The 24,037-nt window shown below is 43.1% G+C and overlaps 1 protein-coding gene across 2 annotated transcripts in view; it reads right to left on the reverse strand.

Moving 5' to 3' along the window:
- Nucleotides 1–24,037, reverse strand: part of CLDN10 (claudin 10) — a 76,604-nt gene that overhangs the window by 35,500 nt on the left and 17,067 nt on the right. For both annotated transcript variants that reach the window (XM_035114288.2, XM_060273345.1), the window contains one exon: nucleotides 21,692–21,856. In XM_035114288.2, the coding sequence (XP_034970179.1) occupies nucleotides 21,692–21,856 (165 nt within the window). The remainder of the gene's footprint in view (nucleotides 1–21,691; nucleotides 21,857–24,037) is intronic.

Genomic DNA, 24,037 nt, shown 5'->3' on the forward strand with positions numbered 1-24,037 from the left:
GTTCGAAAGCACGTCAAAATGCAAGTAGATAAACGGCGTTTCCATGTGCTGCTCTGGTTTGCCAGAAGCGGCTTTGTCATGCTGGCCACATGACCTGGAAGCTATACGCCGGCTCCCCTCGGCCAATAATGCGAGATGAGCGCGCAACCCCAGAGTCGGTCACGACTGGACCTAATGGTCAGGGGTCCTTTTACCTTTACCTTTTTTACTTCCAAGTAACAGATTGCATAAACCCAGGGCTGGCACCAGAGAGAAGAATGGGATCCCCTTTTGTGTGTCTTCTTCCGTTCTTGCTTTGCTTAGGGCTCAGTTCTCTTGACCCCGTTAAGAAAGGAGTGTGATAGATCATTGCTTGAAGCCTTGCTGTGTATTTCTTGGCTTCTGCCCTACCTGCCACTGATCATGTGAAACCAAGCATATTAAAGGAAAAGACGAACCAGATCCATTTCTTTAGGCTAATTTAACTCAAGTGAAAGCAGGCTGGCCAAGATCAAAAAAAGGTCAGAGTGACAAAGGAAAGATTATTCTGGATTGGGAACAGTGTGAATAAGCAGCCAGGAAGTAAAAGGTAATGAGGACAAGTAGAAAAATGATTTCAACTATGAGCCTTCAGCATGTTCCTTCCAAAAACAGCAGATTAACTGGCACTCCAATCCTAATTGCAAAACGTGGCTTGTGCCATCATAAACCAGAATGGCACTGGATGCAAGATAACCGGAAAAGGTTATTCTACAATCACATCACAACAGTTTTCTATAATCAGAGTTGGGTATACGAAACGTCCTTGAAGAAAAAAAAGGACCTGTTTATGCTGCACTTATATTCGCATAGTTGTGCCTGTTATTCTGCTAGGGAATAACAAACTATCCAGAACACTGAACCTGCACACCCAGCTACTGTTGAAAAAAAAACCCTGCTCAGTGCTCTTTCTAGCTTCTGAAATTTTACTATGCACTTTCAAGCTGGCTCTATTGCACAAAGGACTAAAAACTTACTCATCTTTAAAAAAAAAAGACAGAAAGCTAAGATACTCAGGATGCCAAATTCTCTGTCAAACTGAAGCACTTTGATGTGCTTTCGAACTGCTAGGTTGGCAGGAGCTGGGACCGAGCAACGGGAGCTCACCCTGTCGCAGGGATTCGAACCACCAACCTTCTGATCGGCAAGCTCTAGACTGTGGTTTAACCCACAGCGCCACCTGCGTCCCTCAACTGTTGGTTAATACCTAACACAGATGCCTGCCTCACATTTTGTCCTTCGTCTCACTGAAAGTAACAGAAAGTCAGCTCTGAGTATCTTGAGTGCCACTGCTTTCATTAAGATACCGAGAGCTTCTGCGGAATTAGGTGCCACTGATTTCCCAGGCACTAGGCATTCCGAATTCCCAGTAGAACTGTAAGCAGTTTTTGCATTGCCCTTTTGCAGTGCGTCACAGGAGTGTGCCGGTCAGTAGTTGCACAGTTCAAAGTTGGAGTTAACCCTTTATGAGCGGAAACACAATCTCCGCAGACTTGGCTGAGCTACAGATTCATTCATTGGAATCTGTGCCCCATGATGCCCTTACAAATGTACAGCCACTTCCTTGCATGCAGAATTGGTGGCTGTTACAGGTACAGCAGCGTCAGGGTGGGGTTGATTGGTTCAGGTTCCTAGTGCTATGCCAGAAAGCGACACCTCTAGCAAATCGTTCTGTACACCTGATTACCTAGGGACTCATTCGCCACCACCGAGGCAGCAAGACTATATAAATAAATGTGATTCTTTAATCACGATCCCTTCTTAGTTCTTGCACTAACTGCCTAACTTGCAACAGGAGCGGAATTTACAATAGATACTCAACAGCGATAAAATCTCAAGGGTTGTAATCCGAGAATGAAAAATAAAGGGCCGATAAGATCGGCCAAAGCTTGCTTTCAAAAGAAAAAAAGACTTGGGGACCTGTCGTTTGATTACAAACAGAAGCAGGAAGCCGTGTTTCAGGAGTGCTGTCCGATAGCCGTATGAAGAACGACCCAAAACACAGACGTTATTTAGAAAGTTGCTCATGTTGAGGGATAAAGCTACCTTGCAACCTTCCTTGTTGTCGTGAGATTTTAAACAGTTTTCTTAGGTGTTCAAAACTAGGTGAAGATAATTCCTTTAAGAGCAGACTGCAATTATTTTCTTCTTTGCCAATTAAAAAAAGGAACATGCTCTGATTCTGGGCAGAGTAAAACTGAGAGGTGGTATAACGTAGTGGCTTTAAAATGTGTCAATCAGAAGTCCCTTGTTCAAATCTTTCCACAAGTGTGAGCACATTAGGCAATTGTTCCAATCATTTATACATAGAAATAATAATAATAATAATAATAATAATAATAATAATAATAATAATAATAATTTATACCCCACCCATCTGGCTGAGTTTCCCCAGCCACTCTGGGCAGCTCCCAATCGAGTGTTAAAAACAATACAGCATTAAATATTAAAAACTTCCCTAAACAGGGCTGGCTTCAGATGTCTTTTAAAAATAGGATAGCTGCTTATTTCCTCCCATCAGATATCAAGGAAATAAGCAGCTATCCTATTTTTAAAAGACATCTGAAGCCAGCCCTGTTTAGGGAAGTTTTAAATATTTAATGCTGTATTGTTTTTAACACTCGATTGGCCCTCTGCCTGCTTCCCTGTAACCTCACTTCTCGCAATGAGGGAACCCCCAGAAGGCCCCCGACGCTGGACCTCAGTGTTCGGGCTGAACAATGGGGGTGGAGACGCTCCTTCAGGTATACTGGGTCAAGGCCGTTTAGGGCTTTAAAGGTCAGCACCAACACTTTGAATTGTGCTCGGAAACGTACTGGGATCTCTCAGGACTGTTCTTATGTGGTCTTGGTGGCCACTCCCAGTCACCAGTTTAGCTGCCGCATTCTGGATTAATTGCAGTTTCTGGGTCACCTTCAGTCACGTAGAAAGAGGGAACTTCTGACCTTAACAGCAAAATGACTCAGGTGTTGTGCAGAATCTCTATCTTGCCTGAGACACACCATCCCGCAGTCTTTTTCTCCTAGCTAAGGTAACTTCCGCTGTTGGAGTTTTTGGGCACTTCCAGACTGTCACTGTTTGCAGGTAGGACCCGATCACATACCAGCAAATTCAGGTTGCGCAATTTTAGATGATAGGGAGGTCTTATACAACAAGACCTCTTCCTCGGAAAGGCTGGACTTTCCGCAGTGACTGGAAAAGTACAGGATAACACTTGCCTTGATCCAATGTCACCAACCTCTTCACTAATAATTAAAGAGTAAATTCCCATTAAATAGCCAATGCTATTTAATCTCCATGCAAATAAGTTTGGGATGAATGCTCAAATAAACAGATTGTCTGGACACACCCTTGGTTGAAGAGATAGCTTTTAAGACACAAGTCACAGGTGGGGGAAGGTGCTGCGCTCCTCTGTGGGGCTATTTTGGTCTTAAACACCAGCCCCCTCCCCTTCTTCCTATAAGAATGGGGCAGGTACTAAACATGACTTCCATATAGTTGCAGAGAAGGAAAATACAGAGCCCTGCCTCCCCCCCCCCCCGTGCTGCTAACAGAAGATCCAGAGGACATTTAGAATGATACAGCACAGGTTGAAGCGTTAATTGATTGTGATTTGAACTACTGCAATGCGCTCTGCGTGGGGCTACCTTTGAATGTGACCTGGAAACTACAACTAATCCAGAATGCGGCAGCTAGGCTGGTGACTGGGAGTGGTTGCTGAGAGCATATAACACCGGTCTTGGTACATTGGCTCCCAGTACGTTTCTGAGCACAATTCAAAGTGTTGGTGCTGACCTTTAAAGCCCTAAACGGCCTCGACCCAGTATATCTGAAGGAGCATCTCCCATAACAAGGGGGAAAAACTGCCCGTGGTAAGTGGGTTGAGATGCAGAAGAAAAATGGCAGGCAGGCAGGGAAAGTGAAAAATACTCGGTCCTGTAGTGATTCCATGCTCTTTATTGCAGTTTGTAAAACAGTGAATGAAACTTCCTCCAAAATGTCTGCTATATATACATTATTTACACAATGGGACCACGTGATTGGCTGATTCCGGGCTGCTGCTGTAGGCCAATCAGGTTGCGGATTCACTTCTGCCAGAAGCCTGATTGGTTGCTCCTGCAGCCCAATCAGGTTGCTGATTCACTTCATCCAGGAGCTTGATTGGCCGCTTCTGCAGGCCAATCAGGTCGCTGATTCACTTCCACCTGGAGCTGAATTGGGTGGCTCCTGCAGACCAATCAGACTGCTGCATTCTGGATCCTATTGTTCTAGGATTCAGCTCAGTACATAACAGAAAGGTTAGGCAACCCCATATCCTGATGTTGCTTCTTGCGAAAAGAAAGAAAAAGACCCCCAAAGAGGTTTTATTTCCAGCCAACATGACAGCTTCTGAGTTGCGCATGAACTTGTGAACCTTATGCTCTCTTAGGTGAGCAAACTGGGTGGAGTTCTCCTCTAAGGAGTTAGAAAAACCTTTATTACTGTGTTTATTGGGATGGTGATTCATACCAAATTCCAGGAGCTCATACCTTTACCCTTTCATGTGGCATTTGTATAATTGAAAATATTGAACGATGCTTTGTTGTATTGCTGTAAGCCAATTCCATATATCATTGCGGCAAAGATTAGATAGGTGAGCTATCAAACCTATCAAGTGATGTGAAAAAAACAAAAGCACCACTCCTTTCCCTTTGAACTGGAATAGACAATTTTTCACTGGCCTGTCCCCTGAATATCCATGTGTATGAAATATGGTGGGGTGACCCCCATTTTGTAAGGGTCAACCTCCCCCCAAAATTGCATACCTTGGGCCCAAAAATGGTTGATTTCTGGCCTTGATATAAATGTGAAAGCAACAACAGCAACTATGCAAAGGCTGCAATCCTGTCCGCACTTCTCTGAGGAGTCTGAATGAAACTCAATGGGACTTACACCTGAGTAGACCTGCATAGGATTGCATTGTAAAAACCCGGATGTTAGGGGTACACAGGGGTATCCATACCCCTAAATATTTTGTGAATCTAACGGGAGAATAAACTAATTTTTTTAAAGTTTCTTCTATATCACGGTGACATGTCAGTTCCGTTGCTACTCTCGATGGCGGCCTCATTTCCTGTCACGGTGTTTCCTGAGTCTCAGATGGAAGCGAGAGTTTAATGTGCGAAACTGTTTAATGTGGATGTGTGGTGTTTTACTGATGAAAGTCTGGCCTCACTGTGGGGCAGTATTTCAATATTAGTAGAAAAATTACTGTACTATTTTTCATGAGAGAAATCGGGAAGCTGTTATTGCACACAACCTCGTGCCAATGTAGAAGTTACTGTGAGCTGTCAGCTGTGTAAAATGAGTTAATGCATGGGTAGGCAAACTAAGGCCTGGGGGCTGGATCTGGCCCAATCGCCTTCTAAATCTGGCCCGCCGACGGGCCGGGAATCAGCGTGTTCTTACATGAGTAGAATGTATGCTTTTATTTAAAATGCATCTCTGGGTTATTTGTGGGGCATAGGAATTCGTTCAACCCCCCCCCCCCCACAAAAATAGTGCGGCTCCCCACAAGGTCTGAGGGACAGTGGACCGGCCCCCTGCTGAAAACATTTGCTGAACCCTGAGTTAATGCATATTCTTTGTACTCTTGTCCATTTACTGTATTTATTTCCCCTGATTTGAACTATGAAATGGTGATCTTCCTGAGTCAAAATGAGAGTACCCCTAAACATTTTTAAAGAAAAAAAAGCACTGATGGCAAAAAAGTTCAACAACTTTGTGGGTTGCAACAACCCTAATTGCAGGGGGTTAGACCAGGGTCCTTTCCCTATGATTCTATCATTGCAAACTTCAGCCCATTTTAGAACAACTGACTTTGGGGGGAAATGGCCTGGTCTGCTCTTCTGCCTTTTACAGCATCCTTGATCTGCAGGAATCAGCAGTTGAAACTTTTACATCATGGAGACCCACGTTTTCACCATCTAATATCTGAAGATGAAAGTGGTCTGAAAGGCAAAGTAAAGGGAAAGGGAAAACAGGCAAGATCCAAGGATCCCCTGGCATGCACCTCTGGAGCAATTTATTTGATATTAATTGTGATTACAGATGTGTCATTAAGTCTTTAACAAGGGCTACTCCCTAATAATGGGACGCGGGTGGCGCTGTGGGTTAAACCACTGAGCGTAGGGCTTGCCGATCAGAAGGTCGGCGGTTCGAATCCCCGCGATGGGATGAGCTCCTGTTGCACGGTCCCAGCTCCTGCCAACCTAGCAGTTTGAAAGCGCTTCAAAGTGCAAGTAGATACTGTAAATAGATACCGCTACAGCAGGAAGGTAAACGGTGTTTCCGTGTGCTGCTCTAGTTCGCCAGAAGCTGCTTAGTCATGCAGGCTACATGACCCGGAAGCTGTCTGCGGACAAACGCGGCTCCCTCGGCCAATAACGCGAGATGAGCGCCGCAACCCCAGAGTCGGTCACGACTGGACCTAATGGTCAGGGGTCCCTTTACCTTACTCCCTAATAATAATAATATCTAATTATTCCAGATATTAAAGTGGATGTTGCTACTTTACTTTCCCCTATTTTCTTATGTTGTGTTTTGGTTTTTAAACTACCCCTTTTCTGTTTTTATTTCAAATTTATTTTAACTTACTTGCAACATTTGTAATGAAAATATTTGAGAAGGAAAGTGTATGTGCACTTGTTTGTGTATATTTGTGCTGTGAGTCAGAAAGAGAGAGAGAGAGAGAGAGAGAGAGAGAGAGAGAGAGAGAGAGAGAGAGAGAGAGAGAGAGAGAGAAAGTTCCTATACATCCGCTAGAGGGCAGCGAATCCAAAGGATTCAGTGTTTAGAAGCTTAAAAGATTGAATTCCTGGCCATTTGTTCCTTTCAGGAGGCATATTTCTCATTGCTGTACAATGAGAAAAATCTGCAAAGCAAATTAAGCAATGTCATTGTCATTAGTCTTCTTACTGCTCATGTGGAGTGAAAGCATGTTATTTCATCATTTGCCATGATTTCCTTTCCGGAGTTGCCACCTTTGTTCCGGCAAAATACAGGGCAGGGCAGGTTAGTTGGGGGGCTTCAACCAACCGACTTCGACCAAAACATTGCAAGATATTGCAGCCTAACAGGATGGTCCCTCTGAAGCACACACATACGCATGAATTTGTAAATCTGTCTGTTCTTGGCTACCCTGAGCTTAAATACATGACCTTTCAAACACCCTTTCAATCACATGCATTTGAAGAAGGTCCTTAACTTGACAGAGAGAGAGCGAGAGAGTCAGAAGACCTGAAATACAGGCATAGCTGCCAAGTCTCCCGTATTCCCCGGGAAACCCCCATTTTTCCAGCTGTTCCCAGCCGAAAAAACGGATTTTTTTGTTTTTCCCCGGTTTATTCTGGCGCGGCGGCCATTTTGGAACTGGGCGGAGCATGCTCAGAAGCGACTTTTGATGCTGCTCTGCCCAGTTCCAAAATGGCTGCAGCGCGACTTCTGGTGCGGTGGCCATTTTGGAACTGGGCACAGCAGCATCAAAAGTCACTTCTGAGCATGCTCCGCCCAGTTCCAAAATGGCGGCAGGGCTACTTCCGGTCTGCTACTTCCGGTCCGGTCCCTTATTTCTCGGGCTGGAACTTGGCAGGTATGAATACAGGACAAAACCGTATCAATACAGAACATAGCGTTTTACATTGAAATATGGGACAATCTTGTATTATACGAGACGGGTGGCAACTCTACCCTTTACCCTTGTAAATATTGCAAACGTTGGTTGTATTTGTTCAAAACCAAACCAAGTAAAAATTCACATTTTAGGAGGACTAGATAATGTTTATTGAATATTTTAAGAACCAGTATGAACAAATACATAGCCTAGCAGGTCTTGAGTAAATCCAGCAGAGTTAAAATAGATAGAAGAGTTTTTAATAGATAACAAATTGGATGATTGAAAAGATGTGGATTACCTGTAGTAGAAAAGCAAAAGGGTAGAAGTCGTATGGTATATGCAGTGCTTTTTTTTTTTTGCTAAAAATGTTTAGGGGTACTCTCATTTTGATTCAAGAAAATCACCATTTTAGAGTTCAAATCGGGAAATATAAATACAGTGGTGCCTCGCTAGACGAATTTAATTCATTCCACGGGTCTTTTCTTATAACGAAAAATTCGTCTAGCGAATCCCATAGGAATGCATTGAAATTTTTTTGAATTTTTTTTTGCCCATAGGAACGCATTAATTGAATTTCAATGCATTCCTATGGAAAACCGTGATTCGCTAGACGAATTTTTTGTAAAATGAATTCGTCTAGCGAGGCAACCTCCACTAGAAAAAACCTTTTGTTAAGCGAAAATTTCGTTAAGCAGGGCATTCATTAAGCGAGGCACCACTGTACAGTAAATGGACAAAAGTGCAAAGATTCACAAAATGTTTAGGGGTATGCGTACCCCTGCGTACCCCCAGACAAAAAGCACTGGGTACAGTATATGTATACATGCTGTATTTGGTATGAAGTTGTAAGTTGTAAGTTGAATACTCTCCCCAGGGAAGTTCGTCTGGTGTCTTCATTATACACCTTTAGGCACCAAACAAAAACATTCCTTTTTGACCAGGCCTTTGGTTGATCTGATTGACATCCAATACCCTTTTAAAATATGGCTCGTGTGTGTGTGTGTGTGTGTGTGTGTGTGTGTGTGTGTGTTTGGGTTGTTGTCTTCATTTTGATTATATATATTGTGGTTTTTATGTTGATCTTTTCTGTGAACTGCCCTGAGACCTCTGGTTATAGGGCAGTGTATAAATTCTAATAATAATAATAATATGGGGGAGGAGGAGGGGAGGGAGGGGGTTAAGTATGCTCTCTGTTCCTGTTTTTGAAAAAGCAAAAAATTCACATTTTGACAAATGATGATGATGATGATAAATAAAAGCAGCAATTTCTGCAGCTTGTAAGCCACTTATATAATGAATAATGTGGCGGATAATTCTATGGCAAGATACTTTGGGGTGAGCTGCTTAAGATGCAGTGGCTCTCTTGCTCGGCTGGGGTCAGTTGACATTAATTCCCCTGGGCTCATCCCATCTCAGCCAGCAGACCTAAAGATGGCTGGGCCAAAACCAGTGTCAGTCCTCCCAAAGGGGCATTCCATGGGTGTGGCAGGGGTGGGGCCGCAGGTGGGGGGGGGGACTCTGCCTGCATCCTGAGCCCATTCAGTTCAGATCAGTCCGATCATGACCTGGAAACCCAGTGCAATACTTCCACCTCCCACCAAATAATTTTTAATTCTAGCAGGCATTTTAATTGAAGTTTGATTTAATAGTTCAGACTATTTTTTTAATTACTTTTTTGCATTGTTTCCTTGTATACTGCTTAGAGATAATAATAAAAATTGTAATTAATTATTTATACCCTGCCCATCTGGCTGAGTTTCCCCAGCCACTCTGGGCGGCTCCCAATCGAGTGTTAAAAACAATACAGCATTAAATATTAAAAACTTCCCAAAACAGGGCTGCCTTCAGATGTCTTTTAAAAATAGGATAGCTGCTTTTTTCCTTGACATCTGATGGGAGGGCGTTCCACAGGGCGGGCGCCACTACCGAGAAGGCCCTCTGTGCTGGACCTCAGTGTCCAGACTGAATGATGGGGGTGGAGATGCTCCTTCAGGTATACTAGGCTGAGGCCGTTTAGGGCTTTAAAGGTCAGCACCAACACTTTGAATTGTGCTCGGAAATTAACTGGGAGCCAATGTAGGTCTTTTACTTAATATGCAATCCAGTTCTTTCCATTTTCTGTGAAATCCTAACATGTCAAGAGGCATAGCTGCCAAGTTCTCCCTTTTTTTAAGGGAAATTCCCTTATGCTGAATAGGCTTCCTCACAAGAAAAGGGAAAACTTGGCAGCTATGTCAAGAGGTACCATCTGAAGAAGTGTGCATGCACAAGAAAGCTCATACCAAAATAAAAACTTAGTTGGTCTTTAAGGTGCTGCTGGAAGCAATTTTTTTATTTTGTTTCTAATAACTGTAGTTATTAATTACTTGAAAAACACAAAAGCAGCAGAGAGCTGCAGCCAACATAAAGTTACTTCCTTTTGGTAAACGTCTTTGTGTGTTTCCTTTTAAGTGGCAAGCAGCTACATTTGTCAGGAAGTGACTCAGCAGTTGAAATTAGTGCTCCATAGCTGGCCCCCAGCATCAGACACAATGCCTGAAAAATGATATAAAATAATACTTATTTAATGGTAGCCAGTAAAGGATCAGTAATGGCAGGACGTGATCATGCCCAGATCAAGGCAAATGATAGTCCCACTCTATTCAGACCACACCTGGAATAATGTGTCCAGTTCTGGGCACCACAATTAATAAAGGATATTGATAAGATGGGATGTGTGCAAAAGAGGACGACCAAGATGGTAAAGGATCTGGAAACCAAGCCTTATGAAGGATGGTTGCAGGAGTTGGGTACGTTTAGCCTGGATAAGAGGAGACTGAGAGCAGATACGGTACCAATCTTCAACTTTCTCAAGGGCTGCCACATGGAAGATGAAGCAAGCTGGTTTTCTCCTGCTCTGGAGGTTGGACTCAAACCAACAGATTCAAGTTACAAGAAAGGAGATTTTCATTAAACATCAGGAAGAACTTTCTGAGGGTGAGAGCTGTTTGAATGGATTCCCCCGGGAGGTTGTGGACTCTCCTTCCTTGGAGATTTTTAAGCAGAGGTTGGATGGCTATCTGTGATGTATAACCTAGTTGAGATTCTTCCATTGCAGGGGGTTGGACTTGATGACCCTGGGGGTCCCTTCCAGCTCCACAATTCTATGATTCTAGGCAGGCTGAACAGTATCAATGTAGGATGTCAAACTCCTGTTAAGAAACAGTATGTGGGTTGTGGGTTTTGTTCCTCCTGGTAGGCCACAAGTCGTGCGGGTCTGATAAGCAGGCATATGTCTTTGTTTTTGTTTCAGTTTAAACATGGTTATTTTTCTAAACGGTAACTAAGAAGAAACAAGAGACTCTTGGCACACAAAAGTGTATGAAGAACATTTGCTAGGATTGTTTATATCAGCTTCTTCCTGGAGAATATGTTGGAGCCCAGATTCTAGCTTGGGAAGGAGAGGAGGATAGCAAAGACAAAAGCACCCAGTGTGGATTTTGAGGCAGAAGTAACATCGGGGAAAGCAAGCCCTTTTAAATATCCTTAAAAGGAATGGGGAGTGTGTGTGTTTGTGTGTGTGTGTGTGTGTGAGAGAGAGAGAGAGAGAAGAAAAAAGAAAGAAGAAAGAAAGAAAGAATTATTCACCAAAAAGAAATTACAAGGATGTAGTCCACAGGGATATTTAATGTACAGTATCCTCCCAATTCACCCAGCCAGTATACAGTGGTACCTCTACTTACAAATAACTCTACTTACTAATTTTTCTACTTACAAATGGAGCTCCGTCCGCCATCTTGGATGCGGTTTAGATAGGATTTTTTCTACCCTATTTTTAGATAGGGTTGCTTCGACTTACGATTTTTTTCTCCCAATGCATTCCTATGGGATTCAACTTACAATTTTTTTCGACTTACAAATGTGTGTTCGGAACGCATTAAATTCGTAAGTAGAGGTACCACTGTACTTAAGTCACACAACTCAGCCCATTGGAGTTGGTTCCTATGCTTCCTTGCTATGGTTAGGTCAGGTATATTGCATTTCTGTTTAAATGAATGCAATTATTTCTAAATTTGCGTCTGCACATGTACATCAGCATGTGCAATTTTTAGGCTAATATGTGCTGTATTTTGCCATTTTGGGTGTGTGTGTTGCAATTCTTTTTCCGGTGATGTGTCAGCATAGAGGGCTTCTGTCCCAGCCTGACTTCCTGCTATATTAATTACATTTATTTCAGGGCATTTCTTGCTGGCTAGGGCTGATGGGATTTGTAGTCCAAAACATCAGGAGGGTACCGGGTTGGGGAAGAATGATCTAGAGTACCACATCAGCTGGGTCTGACTCATTACCAAATGTATTATTATTATTATTATTATCATTATTATCAGGGAGTACCCATTGTTGAAGACTTGATGATGCATCGGTCATCACAATTAATATCAAATAAATTGCTCGTGTCAGTAGCAGTAGGTCGCACTTTGTTAGATAATTTAAGCAGCTCCAGCTATTTAAAATATCCAAGTTTGTTTAACATATGCCTAATTAAATTTATAATCTTACTTTAAATGCTTAATTCCAATGCAGGAAGCATTTTGAAAGGAAAATAAAGATCAGTGTGATTAAATATAATTCTCCATGTTGCTAGTTCCAAGTACCCCTTGGCAAGAAGCTGATGAACTTTGATTTATGTGGGTTTTTGTGCCAATGTACCAATGCGGATTCCATCGGAGTTAAATTAGCTTACAGGAGACCACACAATGCATTTATTATCTCCTTTGAAACAATGTTGCCAACAGTTTTTGAAAAGCAGGTTTGGAATGTGTTTTTGCAGGCATTAATTATTTTAATGAGTGATCTAATCATACTGTTTAGCTTGGGTCAGGCTATGTACGACAACAAGTCCCAGCTCGATTACTCGAGGAGCTGGAAGGTTGTGCAGTACAGAGGTTAGAGGGGAGTAGTTTGGGATTAAAAGATATGACGTGGGTCACCCAACATCCTAAGGATGCAATACTCCATCCACGCCAAGAATTCTGTCCTTTCGCTGGCTTTGAACAGAGCAGCTTTCAGAAATATCACAAGAGAGAAGCTGCAGCTGCAGAGGTTCTCCTGTGCGCAACTTGGAATTGGCATCTGAACCCTATTGAATAGCTGAAAAGCCTCTAGGGCAGGCATCCCCAAACTTTGGCCCTCCAGATGTTTTGGACTACAATTCCCATCATCCCTAACCACTGGTCCTGTTAGCTAGGGATCATGGGAGTTGTAGGCCAAAACATCTGGAGGGCCGCAGTTTGGGGGTGCCTGCTCTAGGGTCAGGCACAAACAGGTTCTCTTCTATAACTCAGGGACCACCGCCAAATTTGGCTGGACTCTACACCTTGCCTTTAAATCACTGCTATACTACTTTAACACCCATGGTTCACCCCCCCCCAAGAAACTGTAGTTTATTAAAGGTGCTGGAAAATGTAGATCTGTGGCAGGTCTCCTAACAACTTTCGGCACCTTTAAACTACCATTCCCATAATTGTATGGCAGACGGGCTGAGCTCCAGCTTTGAGGGCCTTCTGGCGATTCCCTCACTGCAGGAAGTGAAGTTACAGGGAACCAAGCAGCGGGCTTTCTCGGTAGTGGCGCCCGCCCTGTGGAATACCCTTCCATCAGATGACAAGGAGATAAAGAAATACACAACTTTTTGAAGACATCTGAAGGCAGCCCTGTATTGGGATTTTTTCAATGTTTGATGTTTTATTATGTTTTATATGCATTGGAAGCTGCCCAGAGTGCCTGGGGCAACTCAGCCAGATGGGCGGGGTATAACAACAGCAGCAGCAGCAGCAGCAACAACAACAGTAACAACAACAACAACAGTAACAACAACAACCAAACTATACATTAAATGTATAGTTGCTCCATTGTGTTATTCTTTCAGCATGTGTCTGTAAAGAGGTTTAAAGACTTTCTCAAGGCAAATCTAAAAAAATGTACTGTAGTATAAACACAGACAATTGAGAAACACTGGCCTGCGAGCGCTCCAATTGGAGAACAGCCTTTACCGAAGGTGTCATGGGCTTTGAAGAGGCTCAAACTCAGGACGAAAGGGAGAAGTGTGCTAAGAAATGCAATTTTTTAAAAAATGTCGTAACAATTTAGATAACTATTTTGTTGCATTTAAGATTTGTTAGCTATTTTGCCTTTCTTCTGAAGATGGGAGCAGTTTTTGAAGTTCAAATATATCGTTTTGCTGCGTGCAACATGTGAAGAGCTTTGCTGTGTCATTCTAATTGTTTATATACGCTTTTATGAGCTCTGGAAGACAACATTCAAGGGGTTGTGACTTTTTGGAATTTTTCCATCTAGGAAAGGAAATATAAAACTCCTGAGTCCTCATTTCCTTTGGAAATCTGAATCAGGGCTTGTTTGTAATTTTGAATGAATGGGTGGTTTCAAAATGATATATTCCGGGAACAGTGTGCATCTCATTGCCATCTGAGAAATAATAGACAAAGTCCACCTACCCACCCAGTTTTGTCTATAAAGATAACCTATTAGTTAATATGATTTAACATCTCAAGATTAAGGGGTGCACAAATTAAATGCCCATTTTGTGCTCATGTCCAAAAAAACACTTGGTTGAAAGACTTTGGTGCAGGGTGGCTTTGATTTAAATTGAATCGATTTTAATCACGATTTTAATTTATTATTTTTAAATCATTTATTTTTATCCACCCCGAGGCAAATTAATACTTTTTTAAGAGTGTGGAAGGTTGTATGTAAGAAGCATCATTGCCTGTGACATTGATATGCAAAACTATTCCACTTTGCATTTGGAAAAGGGATTGGGGGCTGTTTTGTGGTGTGCCCACAAGTAGCAAAAGCTGCTCAGGTGTGTTCTTTGTGGATAACAACGCCCCTATCATACCATTTTAAACCCTCTTTAAAACTGTATCCCCTGACATAAATAGCTCTGTAGCCTTTAATGGTGCCATTTGTGCACTTTCTTCTTCTTCTTCTTCTTCTTCTTCTTCTTCTTCTTCTTCTTCTTCTTCTTCTTCTTCTTCTTCTTCTTCTTCTTCTTCTTCTTCATTTTTTATGAGAAATTTCTACAAAAATTGTTTATCTCCACGGTTATCAGTACGCTTAAAAACGAAGTCTTAGGACAAACCTAGATCTGCACCGTGTATCTCTCAATAACCATTGCTTTTTTAGTGGCACAAAAACAGGAAAAAGAGTTAATGGATTAACAATAGATGAAGGGGGGGGGGAATGGTGCAAACGCATTTGATATTGTGCGCCCTCATTTGAAATAGACTGCTGGCTGGGTGTTCTTGAGGAATTCAATCGCTAACTTTAATGAGAATATTAAGTAACAGCACTATGCAAGATGGGTGAACTGAGGTAAAATTAAATTTGACATCGCCAATGGATGTCGTTCAGAGCTGTGCCCGCCTGGACGGGTAGCCTGGTACAATCGAGGTTGGATTGCTGCAATGCGTTCTTTGTGGGGCTGCCTTTGAAGATGGTTCAGAAACTGGTGCAGAATACAGTGGCCAGATTGTTGACCGGGGCAGGAACATATTGAACTTATCTGAACATATTGCCCCAATTCTGGTACAACTCAATGCAAAGTGCTGGTTTTGAGTTGTAAAGGCTTATGCAGCTCAGGACTGACCCCAATAGCTTAAGGGCCATCTCTCCCCATATGAACCAACCCAGAACCTGTAGTCTTCACCTCAAGCTTTTCTCCATGTGCTTCCTTCACAGCAGGTCCAGTGGGTGGGAACACAAGAATGAGTCTTTTCAATAGCAGCTCCCGGCTTGTGGAATGTTTCTCCCGTGGAAATTTGCCTGGTGCTCTTTTAATTTACAGTGGTACCTCTAGTTATGAACTTATTTCATTCCAGAGGTCCATTCTTAACCTGAAACTGGTCTTAACTAGAGGCGTGCTTTCGCTAATGGGGCCTCTTGCTGCCGCTGAGCCGCTGGCACACAATTTCCATTCTCATTCTGGGGCAAAGTTCTCAACTCGACGTAACTCTTCCAGGTTAGCGGAGTTTGTAACCTGAAACATTTGTAACCTGAGGCGTTTGTAACTCAAGGTACCATTATATTTTTCTAATCACTGGGCAAAAAAATATATTCCTTTTTACCTACGTTTCTGGCCTTTAATTTCGAATGGTTTTAAGTCCCCATGGCCTCTTTTGGTGGGACAGGATCTGTAAGACCTGTCTCAACATTTTTATAGATGTGTTTTTGAGGGTTTTTTAAAATTAGTTTTGAGGTTGCACTTGATTTTAGTATTTTGTTAGAAAAGCAACTAATAAGATTGAAGTTTCAGCATGGCAGATTGGATTTAAAGTGCTTCCAAACTGTTGGTTCCTAGCACTACTCAGCCATAGATCTTCTCTTGTAAGCTACATTTAAAACTACAGTTACATGTCTAGACTTTGGGGTGGGTTATAACACTTTTTGTGAGTATGCATCCTTTTTTTGTGAGTATACACCCTAGGCTGATATTTATTGAGATTACCAGCCTTTTTTGCCTAAAATTATTATTGCGCCTTGCCTGGAGTACTACTGATCAAGAGATGAGTAGGGGGGAGGGGGCAGGGTATGTTCAGGCAATGGAGGAGGAGAGCAAGGTGCAGGGAGAAGCCCTTTCGGTGCTTACGGACAGAGGGAGCTACAACTTTGGGGTCCAGATGGTTTTGGTTAGGAGGAGGGTTGCTGGATGCATTAAGGCTATCACTTTTCCTGGACCGCTCTCCAGACATCAGAATTTAGGAGACTGCAGCAATGAATGGTGACCCCGTTGGTTGTTAATCCTTTGTGTTAAATTGCAATTTATTTACTTTGTGCAAAGGAACTCAATGGGCACCAGGGGAAATTAAACCTCATCCTGTCTTCATCGGCCTGCCACCTTCTGCTAGAACGTTACAGAATGGAACGTGCAGTATGTTCCCTCCTAGATTTTCCATCCATCCATCTATCCACCTGCCCTGTAACCCATCCATTTATACACCAAACATAACGTCTTGACTGTTTCTCAACAAACGTTTCCAAAGCAGAGTACAGTAAAGATGACAGAAAACAGAATCCTAGTACCGATATCTATCTATTGCACACATGGCAATTTAAAAACAAGCAGTCAAAAGACCAAATTACACAAATGTGGTAGGCATTATAAAACGGCTACGGGCATGTACACACTGTGGGATAATGTGCATTTGAAACTGGATGCAGGCACCTTTTTGGGGTGGGGTACACATGTCATCCCCATGCCCTCCCTGTCCCACACTGTTTGTCCATATAAAATGTATTCTTGTCAGGAGCATGGGCAGGAGTCAGGCTCTGGGGCCTGTAGTGCTTTGCAGGACTGGGGCCTTCCCCAGCTTGTGCTGTAGAAGCAAGGAGTGGCCACTCAGGTGAGGCCACTTGATAACTCACTGCACCTGGTGGCAAGAGCTGGGAGGGATAAAAGTTCAGCATTTCCCTTCAGCTCTTTGCCACAGCAACGTGATCCCTGCCTTGTTGCATCTGGCCTCCTGTTCCTTGATCCTTTGCCTTGCTCCTCGACCTTTGCCTTGCCAACGCCTTGCTCCTTGACCCTTGGACCTTCGCCTTGCCGACGCCTTGCTCCTCGACCCTTGGACCTTCGCCTTCGTGACTCCTTGCTCCTCGACCTTCAGACCTTCGCCTTTGTTACGACCTGCTTCCCGACCTTCGGATCCTTGACCCTGCGACTGCCTGCTGCTGGACCCTCAGCCCTGCATCTGTTCCTGCTTCTACACCACCATCTTGCCTCTGGTCCTGACGTCCTCAGCCAGGGCTTCAACCGCCCGCCGACCGGACCGTGACAATTCTGCTGGAAGGGTTGCAATGTGTTTTGTGCTGAGATTCCTGCCATTCTCCAGAGGAGGAAGAGACTGTCCTAGACACTGTGCTTCCAAAGCAAGCCTGGGGTGTTCTTAGGTCTGCAACTGCTGTTCCTGAGCTTTCTCCTCTTGTCTTTGGAGCTTATCTGGATATTGTTGGGACAGGTTACAAAGGCAAGAACCTTATGGTTTGAGTACTTCCTAACCCCTTTCTCTCAGCTTCCCTTTTCCCAATATCGTCTCCATGGAAGGTAGCCAGCGGGTTAACAGCATACCGATCCTTGGATCTGAAGGGGTTAGATCAGGAATGGAAAAAGACTTCTCCAAGTCCATCTCCTCCTGTCTCTTTCTCCTCTGGGGTGTGTGTGTGTGGCAGGAATCATTCTGTGCGCTGTGCCTTTCACAGCCACCTTGGTGTCTTCTGAGGTCGGAATTATGCATGCGATATGGGAAGCAGTACAGTAACTTAGCTACTTCTGTATACTGACATGCACCGTTTAGCAGCGTAATAATGCACCGGTTTCCAGCCCTGCTGTGGCACTCTGTTGCAGAAGTGCTAAACAAAAGGGATTCAAATCCCCATGTCTGCACAGTGATTTTGTATTATGAGATTATACAAACCGATAGTTGAAAATGCTTGCTTACTGGTCAGAGCCTTATTTCACTTAGTGTAACACTAGACATTGGAAGGGCTTGCGCAGCGTGTTTAAAATTAGCATCGCTGCTGCTGCCAACTCATTTCAGCAAGCGCTGTTATCAACGAGCTTCTTTCTCTCTGAATAGAAGCTATAAGCTCCTAGAAAGAAGTGGTTCAAGGGCTGGGTAGCTTTTTGTCCCGGGGATTTGTAAATGCTTGGAGCACCGTGATTATTATCATCACTTGGCGTGTTAAAATTAAACTAATCTTAAAAGGCTCACAGTAACAAACAGCAGTATAGGCTTGCTATGGCCACCTGTGTTATCCATACTTACTGAAGGATTCGAAAAGGAATTATCGAGTGGGGTACTCCCTGTTCAGAATCCCAGCCTCTCAATTCCCTTTCTCCCTCCTTCTGTTTTCCATCCACCTTAGCCCAAAACAATGAGTCAGCATTTCATGACCACTGAAGATGCTCATTCCTGACTGGGCTGCTTTAGGGTGTCCCTTTGATACCTCCCACTTGTGTATTGGCTGTGCCATTTTGGCTACAAAAGCAATGGCATTCTTCCCTTGAAGATTAGAAAGAGCATTTACAAGCCTGAAGGGAGCACTGGTCGGAAGCCATAAATTCTGCATTCCAGGTGATAAGCAAGAAGTCTGTGGGACAGGAGGAGAGTGGAGCCTACCAGCTACCGAAAACAGAAATGCAAAAAAAGAGAGAGCTGCATTTCAACTTCAACAGCCTAGCCTAATTTCTCCTTAGCTTAAAAGTGGGTGGCTGCAGTTCATGGTTAAAAAGAGACTTGAACCACGGTCCTAGGTTCAGACAATATGCTAAGCCTAACCTCGCTGAGCTGCCACACTAACCTAAAAAGCTTGGGAGGGAGCAAAACAGATGTGATCTCTTCCTCAGAAGGTAGCATGTATATGCTAAGACCCAGTTTTGTTTTGTGTGGGTGTGGGCAATGACAGCTATTAACCAAGTTGCCCTAGTGCAGGCACCCCCAAACTGCGGCCCTCCAGATGTTTTGGCCTACAACTCCCATGATCCCTAACTAACAGGACCAGTGGTCAGGGATGATGGGAATTGTAGTCCAAAACATCTGGAGGGCCGCGGTTTGGGGATGCCTGCCCTAGTGCATGTGCAACTACTTGGTAAACCGGGGAAATCCATTCCTGACAGAGTGGTTTTTTTTCTTTAAAAATGTTTAGGGGTACTCTCTCATTTTGACTCAAGAAAATCACCATTTTATAGTTCAATCGGGGAAAATAAATACGGCAAATGGACAAAAGTACAAAGATTCACAAAATGTTTAGGGGTATGCGTACCTTTGTGTCCCCCTAGAAAACAAGCACAGATAATGAAGAGAATTTTAATACTCGCTTGCTGTCAAACATATGACTAAAACTCTCCTTATCATTTACCCCTCGTGTGGTAAAGCTCCTCAAAATTAGCATGCTGCTGCTGTCAGAGATAGAAATCTCCTACTTTTCCCCCAGAATGTGAGAGGCCTGCAGTATTACTTGTCTCAAATTTTCCAGGTACAAGAAAATTTAATCTCAAGGAAGCCAGCTCTGTAACAACCCCTTGTTTTGACAAATGAAGAACAAGGGTGGTTCTCCTTAGTTTAAGCCTTTTTATTATACTTTTTCTGTATGAGTAGAATAGATAGAAAGGTAAAAATGGATTAATAGGCACAAGAGAAGGATAATGATTTTTCTTGGCCTCTATTCCACCCTGTACAAGAACCCAACTATTTCGCTTGAGCTCTTTAACCCCAAGGTAGCTTTTGCCGACACTGATGCATCACCTCTCCAAGTGGTAAGGTTCACATCCAGTAAATTTCTAGATTCATGATCTAGATCCGTTACCTGGATCAGCCCTGTCATGGACATAAAGTTCGTCCTCGGTGCGGAAGCATCTAATTGTAGAGATCCCGGATCCATAATTGTTATTTCAAAGGGTTACAAGCAAGTAGCTTTATAACATTTTTATTTATTTAAAAGTATTGCAATTTATCAAAGAGGAAAATTATTATTAGTACAGTAGTATTAGTATTATTCATGTCATTTGTATACCGCTTTATATTTTTTAGGGGGGGGGAATCCCAAAGCAGTTTACAACCTACATGAAAACAGCAGATAAAACAATTCAGAATAAAACATTACTGAAGAAAGTTGAATATAAAGTATACATTTAAATGCAATTAACATTCATTCAAATATAATTAACAGGAAACTAAAATATTATCCTAAATGTTTTTTTTTTAAAAAAAACACTACAGAGGAGGTCAACTGCAGAATTCACGTTTAGGAGAGCAAAGTTAACAAAAAATCATCTTAAACATTTCAAAAGAAAGCTTTACTAAGTGAAGTCAAATATAAAAGGCACATTTGAAACAGCATAACTAACAAAAGAATAAAATGCACTTGTGAAACACAACCACACACACTCAAAATATTGAAATGGGCTGTGTAAGGTCTTGGATAGGAACTTCTGAAACTTCTTCCCACACAGGATTTGATCCATGGTTGATGTATACCAGGGGTGGCCAACTCCCCCTTTTAGGGGTTCAGGTCAAAGTTGTTGAGCTTTTATTAGGAAGGAGGAAAGCTGGATTCTATTTTACCAACGATAAGGAAAAGGACCCAGACCAAAACCTCCCAGGAATCTACCAGTACATAGCGATCGGTCTGTTGGACATCCCTGATGTATGCTAAGAAGCCATGAAATGTCCTTGTTTATGTTTATTTTAATATTATTTTTTATTAGTTTTCCAAACTATTACAGATCAGACCAAATTACTTCAATACAATACAGGTTCCCTGCTCCTGTTGCAAACATAGATCCATCACTTCCTCCTGAACTGAACTGAACAAAGGAAGATAGGAATTAACTCTCCCAACACACCAGGTCTGAAAACAACGTTGAAATGGATTTTATGTTTGCGATAGATAACAGAGGTGCTGTATCTAAGGAAAGACTAAAGGTCAGCTGTATGGACTACAGTCAAACCTCGGTGGTTGAACGTAATCCGTTCCAGAAGACCGTTTGACTTCCGAAACGTTCGACAATCGAGGCACGGCTTCTGATTGGTTGCAAGTGCTTCTTGCACTCAAGCGGAAGCTGCGTCGGACGTTTGGGTTCCGAAAAATGTTTGAAAACCGGAGCCGTTCAAGAACCTAGGTTCGACCATAACATCAAGAGCAGGATTAAGTGGATATTAACGGAGAGATGAAGTGGAACTGTTTACGTTTGAGTTTGTGAGCATTGAAGACCACAAGCAGTAGAAATGGCAGCGGCAGCAGCAATGAAGGGAGAAAAAAAGCGGCGGCCAAGAAAACAGGGCTCTTGCTAGCCTCCAATCGGTCCCCCATTCCAAATCTCGAATGTCAATGACTCAAACAAGTTTACTAATCTAAGCATGTACCCCCATCTACAAGTATCATGAAGGCCGTATTTGTTCCCCATCTAACAAGATCCACGCATTCGTATAGATATCCACCCTCTGGTTCCCTTTCACTTACTCTCTATTTTGAAGATGGTCAGGTGAGGTCTGCAGTGAAAAGCACCCAGAGCGTTTCCTGCACAGTTCATCCAGAGACCCTGGAAGACCCACGTCGCTGTGATCACAGACGAAGCCCTGCTCGTCACTTTCCATTCGTTTGAGGCCGTGGCTGCAATAATCGCTCCTATTCCACAAAAACAAAGGGCGAATGCTATAATCTGTACTCCGGACATGTTCCCAGGGTGAAATCTCCAGAGGCTTGTTGTGCCACAACGGGAAGAGGAGCACACTTTTCGCTGTCTAGTACAACATTACACAAGGGAACAAGTGTCAATGCAGATGCAAATTTAGTTTTTCTTCATGTCTGGCTAGCATCTGAAATCAGGAGCCTCATGCTTTTGTGTGAAGAAAGGGTGCACCGTATTGGCTTGGCAATATTTAGCAACGGCAACAGATAGCAGTATTGACGTTATTAATTTGCAATTCCAGGAACACTAATTTTTGAATATATATATATATTTCTCTTCTGGCATTCTGTCATATAAGTTAATGCTTAATTTTTAGTTAATCTCAAACGCAAAACAGCTCATTGCTACAGTAAAAAAGTAAAAAGTGCAGAGTCCAAGTTGCACAGTAGCACTTGACAATTATTTTAGCAAAAGGTCATGAAAGAAACTCAGGCGTGCTTCAAGGCTGGCTCCCTTCACCAGAGGCGCCCCCCACCCCGTCTTTAAATAAATTGCAGAATTAAAATGAGTCCCATCTTTAGCATATACACATCACAGTATCTGAAGGTACTCGCCTTGCCTATTGATTTATTTTACAGATGTATTGTGGCATCATCCAGACGTGAGTTACGCCAGAAACTCGTTGAATGACCAGGGCAAAGTAGTAGTTCTCTGCCGGCTTTCCATCTGTAAAATATGAGTATTATGGACCCATCTGACAGACTGCTAGAATTATAAAGCTGAGGTATAAAGCTTCCTCCTCCTTAATCTCAGTGTAAATAGAGATTTGCCCCATGTGATAAGCTTCCCCATTAGCTCCAGTGATGAATAATTTTGCCTAAGTACTGTAGTCCTATAAAGGGACCCAGGTGGCGCTGTGGTTAAACCACTGAGCTTAGGGCTTCCTGATCAGAAGGTCGGCGGTTCGAATCCCTGTGACGGGGTGAGCTCCCGTTGCTTGGTCCCAGCTCCTGCCAACCTAGCAGTTCGAAAGCACGTCAAAATGCAAGTAGATAAATAGGAACCGCTACAGCGGGAAGGTAAACGGCGTTTCCGTGTGCTGCTCTGGTTTGCCAGAAGCGGCTTTGTCATGCTGGCCACATGACCTGGAAGCTATACGCCGTCTCCCTCGGCCAATAATGCGAGATGAGCGCGCAACCCCAGAGTCTGTCACGACTGGACCTAATGGTCAGGGGTCCCTTTACCTTTACTGTAGTCCTATACCAGACTTCAATTCTCTGATACTATAAAGAATGTCTGGGCACATACATACCCTGATAGATGTATATCACTTTTCTTTTGTATCAAGTTCTTTAAAATGGCACAGCACTTGAAAAAGCTCCTCCTTTCTCAGACATCTGCAAAACATATTCTAATATATATATTGGGCAGTTAATTTTTCTGCTTTGGGCCTAGTACGCACTGAGTTCTTTCAAAATCATCCTCAAAGAGACTTGGAAATCTGGGGAGATCTCCTTTGACTATTGCACTAGGAAGTGTCTCATACCAAATCCTTCCTCGTTTTCTCCAGTCTCAGAAAGACGAGTATTTCTATTTTCAATTTCCTCTATCCAGAGTGAGGGCCTTGCGTTGCCAGGGTTGGTGTTATGTGTTCTGACCGTCTTGTCCTTGTGAGCAACCTGGCTGGCCAAATTGTGCACAAGCTGCACTTTCAGAACCATCTTCAAAGGTAGCCTCATGCAAAACATGTTGCAGTAATCTTTACAAGTTACCAGAGCATAGGCAGCAGAAGTTAGGCTCTCCCTTGTCCAGATAGGGGTACAGCTGGGCCACCAGGCGAAGCTGATGAAAGACATTCCATGCCATTGAGGCCACCTGAACCGCAAGCAACAGTGATGGATCCAGAAATACCCCCAAGCTGCATATCTGCTCCTTCAGAGAGAATGTAACCCCATCAAGAGCAGGCAACCTCCCATCCATCTGGTCCAGGAAACCACCCACTAACAGTGCCTTATCTGAATTGAACAGTTTATTGGCTCTCATCCGGTCCACTACCTAGTCAAGTCATCCTTCCAGCACATCCATTGCCACACCTGCAAAGGAGAAGTAGAGCTGGGTGTTACTAGCATATTGCTGACAACATCCTCAGTGTTTTCTTGTAGATGTTATGTGGTCTA

This window comes from Zootoca vivipara, chromosome 4 (assembly GCF_963506605.1).
Source record: "Zootoca vivipara chromosome 4, rZooViv1.1, whole genome shotgun sequence".
NCBI classification, from domain to species: domain Eukaryota; kingdom Metazoa; phylum Chordata; class Lepidosauria; order Squamata; family Lacertidae; genus Zootoca; species Zootoca vivipara.